Source organism: Saccostrea echinata, unplaced genomic scaffold, assembly GCF_033153115.1.
Source record: "Saccostrea echinata isolate AGI-Se365-2 ecotype Australia unplaced genomic scaffold, CSIRO_AGI_Sech_v1 ptg000007l, whole genome shotgun sequence".
Taxonomy (NCBI): Eukaryota; Metazoa; Mollusca; class Bivalvia; order Ostreida; family Ostreidae; genus Saccostrea; species Saccostrea echinata.
In genome coordinates, this window is record NW_026889756.1 from 5731142 (window position 1) to 5737140 (window position 5999).

Here is a 5999-nt window from a genome sequence, read left to right on the forward strand (position 1 = left end):
ACATCCAGGCAGAATATATGATAAGTACTGCCAAACCTGTGAACTTCCTATCTGTGTCCAATGTACAGAGCACGGACAATCCAAAATACTTCCTGTTTTACTACAAGGGATAATAAACAATAAACACAAAATTCTGGATATCCGAACAGCTTATAAAATAAACCGTCAACAACACAGAAAAGTTATTCATAACATCAGAAGTGTGACTCTCTATAATAGCCTTTTTCTCCTTGCAGAAATCAAAACTGATTTTAAACGTATTCAAACAAAAATTTTCAGAAGTTACTCAGGCATGTCAATTCAATTCCAGAAACTAAAAATCCTCATCGACACTGCCGTATGTGATCTTAAAATTAGACACAGACCTTTTGTTTCTAAATTACTACACCAGAGGAGGACAATGGAGAGATACCTTGCCAGAATAGAGAACTATGAATGCATATCTGAAGAGTCAGCAAACAGGCCTGTTAAATTCATTCTTTCTATAAAGAAAACTATTGTATCCAACATAAAGAATACCCCCAACTTTACGCAACACCCTCTGGTCACTGAGACTGATGAAAGCGACATGGCGAAGAATGTGATTGAGTTACTGAAGGGAATCCAAATCGTAGAGAAGCAAAAAAGAAATGTAAAAAATGATAGGGTGCTGAAAATGATGTCCGCACCCGTATATCACAGGTGTATCAGAGTTATAGGCATTAGGGGTGTATTACACCTTTCCTGTGTCACATTAGATCGGATCTGGATCAGTGACTGGAATAACAAGCTTATATTATCAAACAAAGCCGGTGAATATCTCAAACAAATTAAAGATATACAAGGCAGTGTATGGGGAGCACACACATTGAACACTACAGGTGATCTTATCTATATAGATAGGGATTATAACATTAATAAACTATCTAAAGATATCAGAACAGGGTCAACACTCATAAAGAAAACAGTAACATGGACACCACAGTGTGTCCACTGCTCCACCTCCAATGGAGATCTACTGATCGGGATGTGGCATACATATAATTACAGAAAAGCGAAGATAAACCGCTATAATCAAACAGGGCAACACTTACAAACTACACAACACAACAAATCAGGTCAGGAACTTTATAGCGAACCTAAATACATCACAGAGAACCGCAATGGAGATGTTATTGTCTCTGATGATTACCGAGGTGTAGTGGTGACAGACGGTGGAGGAAGTCATCGCTTTTTCTACACAGGACCTCCATCAGGATCACGAATACATCCACGTGGAGTCTGCACTGACGCTCTGTCAAACATTCTGGTATGTGATGTTCACACCGACACAGTGCAGATGATTGACAAGGATGGTAACTTCCTAACACTGATTCGGACACAACAACAAGAAATATACAAACCACGGGGTATAGGCTATGATGAAAAAACTCACCATCTGTTGGTTGGATCATTGAATTTCAACAGATTGTGCGTATATAGATATTTAGAAAGGCGGTAATATCTGATTGATAACTGTAATAAATTAATTGTATATACATATATAAATCATTTTTAATTCCCAGTCACAGGACTAGGCTAAAACACTCTCAACTATGATTTAGACCCAAAAAATCATTGGATTACACCAAGAAGAATTGTTTTGAAATATGAAATTACTTACAACTTTAAAATTATAATTCTTGAACTCTAAGTATCTCTGATGCATTATTATTAAAAACAAAATTTTGATAAAATCTCATACCATATTTTTGATTTTTTTGCTTTTTGTTTTGATTATTTATAATTTGATTATAAATATTTTTTGATTATTTGAAAATGATTTGGAGTTAATTAGATATGAAATGTCCAACTGAAATGAAATAAAGGAAGTACAGTATTAGAAAAAAAATACAGAAATTTCTTTTCATTTAAAAACCAATATCATTCATCAGCATTATCATTATTTAAAATACCAAACAGATAAGAGGAATAATGAATGTCAATTTTTACTACAACCGGAAACTGTAGAAGTTGCATGGTAGTGTCATTATTAAAAATAAGATAAAAAAGAATTCTATCAAAGGTTGAAATTCTTTTAAAACTGTAGAAGCAAAGTTTTGACAGTAAAAAAGGGGAAAACATATAAATTCCTTATTGTAATCAGACCTTTATTGAGTAAATTATGCTTGTAGGGATGTCACGCAAACAAATGATCTCACATACATACATATGCTAGTGAACAGACAAATTGACGGGAAACCTTATCATCATATATCATTTTAGACCATCGGTATTAGATTTCAAAAACCTTCTCCAACCCTAAACGTTTTATAGACATAATTTTTAAAATTGATATTCTATGAAAAACCCTTAATTTCATTTTTTTATGAATACGCATGTATTGAAAAAAACTTGCTGGTACCTTTTAAGGTTTATTTAGCAGCCCCCCGAGAGTAATAATTTAATGATACTTGCATGGCGCAGTGATACAAACCTTCATTTAAGATAATATACAGAGGGAGTCAAACCCGCGACATAAGGATCAGTTCAGAACCTTGAAACTCTTATATGAAGGGTTTTTTTTATTTATGAGAATCATTAAAGAAGATCGAAAAAAATATCAAAAAAAATCAAAAAAAGAGAAGCCAATTTCACAAAAGTAAATAACAAAATCTTTCCTACAGTTTCTAAATGAACGGTGAATTGAGCAGGAGTGGAAATGTGAAGAGGAAAGTCATTTTTAACTCTGACAACATCAAAACTAGTAATTTATTAAAGAATAATATGGTCATTAAAATTATGAAACGGAAGAAGAAAATCAAGATCGAAAAATGTTTTACATGAAATATATGGAGATAACGAACAGAATTCAAGTTCAAAAGTCCATTAAACAATACAAAATAGAAGCAGAGCAAACACAGACCTCCAAACATCAGAGGTGGGATCAGGTGCCATGGAGGACTGGGCAATCCCTGCCGACCGGTCACACCCGCAGTTTGCGCCTTGTCATGATCTGGAAATAACGGAAAATCCGTCGACAATTCAGTGTGTAAATAATGGCCTAACAATTAGAATGAAAAACGTCAGTCAGCATTTGACTCAATGATAAATTTTATTTGCTGACAAGGTCATTGTATCGACCATAGAACTTACGAAATGATGACTTTAAACGAGACAGCTGATATTCTTGTTTCATCAACTTGTTTGTCAATAATTACCCTCGTTTATGTAGGAAAATGTCGTATTTGAAGAAAAGAATTTCAAATTTTTAAGTTGACTTATTAAATAGACAGTGGATAAATGTTCCATGATATTAGTGATGGATTTAATCAAACAATTTACAGTGCAAGGTTTCAAGATCGGATCGATGTGAAATTATGGATACATGCATAGCTATCAAAATTACGTGAATGAATGTGATGACAAAAATCTTACAAAATAACAATTTAAAAAAATACTATGCTACTCACTACATTTGAAACGCAACATTTAGCTGTTTTAATTGCCTGTTAACCCTCTTCTTAGAAATATTTAGCTTAACATCTTTATTGAAATAAATACGAAGTTTGATATATTGGTAGATTGTTTTAAAGATTAACTAGTTTCTTTTACTCGTAAATACAGAAAAAAACACATTTGCAATTTCAGAGATCAACCGACAGATATTATTAGGAATTATTTTTTTATCGAATTTTGGAAAAAAAAAACAAAACATTTTGAATGTAAATAATATTCGGCCATATTATCGTGTTAACATAAGATGGCTAATATCTTCATGGTAAATTTTGCAAGTGCAAACAACCGGAAAAAAATATGTAATGACATTCGAATTTCACACAAACCCTGAGTAATTTGGTGTATAGGTTGAATATGGATCTGCATCATTTCACACAAGCAATATGAGAATTAAGCAGTCAACAAAATTAATTTATAATTAATACATTCTTTTTATGTTTTCAATAATTGAAGTTTACATCGATGACAAAACAGGAAAGACCATTAAATGCCGATTTATCTTCAATGAAATTTATTTTAATTTAAAAAAATTAAAACACTTGATTTTAGTTTAAGTAATATAAAGCGAGAATAAAAAAAATTCATTAGATTGATTTAGAGCGATAGAAAACTGTATCATTTTTAAAGGATATGGAAAATTTCTCTTTTAATCAATATGGAGTATTATTTTGTGCCATACTCAGTGTGGATTTCAAACTGTCATCTGATTCTTGAAGTTCTACCAACTTCTCTCTGCTGCACCATAACTGTTTCAAACTTTCATTCTCTGAATCCTTATCTGTTGCTTTTCTCTGAGAACAACTATTTCGTTGTTCTAACTTGGCCTGCAAACGTGTCTGAAGTGCAGCGCAGGTGTTTTCGTCATCTCCATCCATATTGATTTCTTCTCCGTCCTCCATTGGTTTGAGTATGCTAACATTATTACCAATAATTACATCAGCAAAGGAAGAATCAAGAACAAGGGCATGTACCTTACCTGATACATAAGGAGTCTTAAGATTTACCATTGCCTCATCACATTTTTTTTTGAGATCCATCTGCTAGAGCTATCACTCTTGAACGTCCTGTTTTATCAGAGTCTGAAATAAACTTACCCCTTACAAATACAGTAGAGCATCCGGTATCTCTTAAGACTGCAACTGGTTGATCACTCACCTGGCCTTTTACTAAATCCAAACTCAATGCTGCCGACGTTTCAATAACTGGATAATTTGAGAATCACCGTATCTCTTGATGTATCTTGTATTGGATCTACAACTTTAGACTCAGACTTATCGAAACTCAACCCAACATTTTCTGACCTTTTCTCAGGCATTGTGCCTCTCTGACCTTTACCGTCTAGACCTTTTGACTGAGTTTTCTTAAATAAACAGTTTGCTGCAATATGTCCAACTCTATCGCAATTGAAACACTTTCTGCTATCCCCCGTATTAAAGGTGGACTTGACTTACCATTTTAAGAATTTGTCGAACCAAACTTGTTTGGCTTTCCAGTCGACTTATTCCCTGAGCCATTAAATTGTTCACTATTGCCACTAAGATAAGAACTCTTATGTGCCGCCTGAATCGCATTAGACAACTCTATAACCTCCTCAATGGACTTTGGGTCATGCTCAAGAATCCACAACTGTAAGTCTTTTGGACAACTTCTAACAACCTGTTCTCTCAAGACCATATCATACAACCTGCCAAAATCTGCATCTATTTTCTCACGTTCACTCCAGTGATTAAGGTACCTTTCTACCCTAACACAAAATCTTTAAACGACTCATCAATTGACTACTTACCCTGACGAAATTTTCCCCTGCAATCCTCAGAAGTAAGCTCATTTCTCTTGAGAATAGCAGTTTTGATAACCTCATACTTATCACTATCTGCATCCGACAATCTTGAATACTCTTCCAAAGCCTTACCTGCTAACATAGGAACCAAGCGAATGAACCACTGGGATTTATCCCATTTCTGCAACCCAGTTATCTTTTCAAACGACCGTAAAAAGACATCAGGGTCCTGTCCCTCCTCAAACTTGGGTAACTTAACAGTTGGGCATTTTTAAAATCCCATGAGGTTGAGACCCCCCATTTTTAGCATGTTCTAGTTTTTTTTCTTCTCTTAATGCTAACTCTCGTAATTTCAGATCTCTTTCTACCTCTAGTTTTGCACTCTCTCTCTGTGCCTGATGCTCTTCTCTCTCTTCGCAGCACAGTTAAGGTGCCAAATGGAAATATCGGCGATTTTTTTTAGATAGAAAATACATTCTTTACAAGGATGGGCATTTCTTTTTAGGACTTTACTATTATCGGACAAATGCAGTGTGGTTGAAAACTAAATGTTGAGGACGATTAGATTTCTTATTAAGACTTGTCACGTGATGTGGCAGTCACGTGATTTTAGCAAATATACCTGAAGTATTGAGGTCATCTATAAATTCTAATATTGCAAGGGCATAACCAAGTTAAAAATCTAAGTTTAACATATAATTATTTTCAACACTCTTTGTAGTTTGTGAAAAGTGCTGCGAAC

The 5999-nt window shown here is 34.1% G+C and overlaps 1 protein-coding gene across 1 annotated transcript; it reads left to right on the plus strand.

The window, feature by feature from the left end:
- Nucleotides 1-292: 292 nt before the first annotated feature.
- Nucleotides 293-1480, plus strand: LOC133180690 (uncharacterized). The gene has a single exon (XM_061315156.1). It carries the CDS (start codon nt 293-295, stop codon nt 1478-1480), a length of 1188 nt encoding a protein of 395 aa, XP_061171140.1.
- Nucleotides 1481-5999: the final 4519 nt, after the last annotated feature.

What these genes read in the sequence shown, in the direction of transcription:
- LOC133180690 (XM_061315156.1), top strand. Translation starts at nt 293, where the DNA reads ATGTCAATTCAATTCCAGAAACTAAAAATCCTCATCGACACTGCCGTA.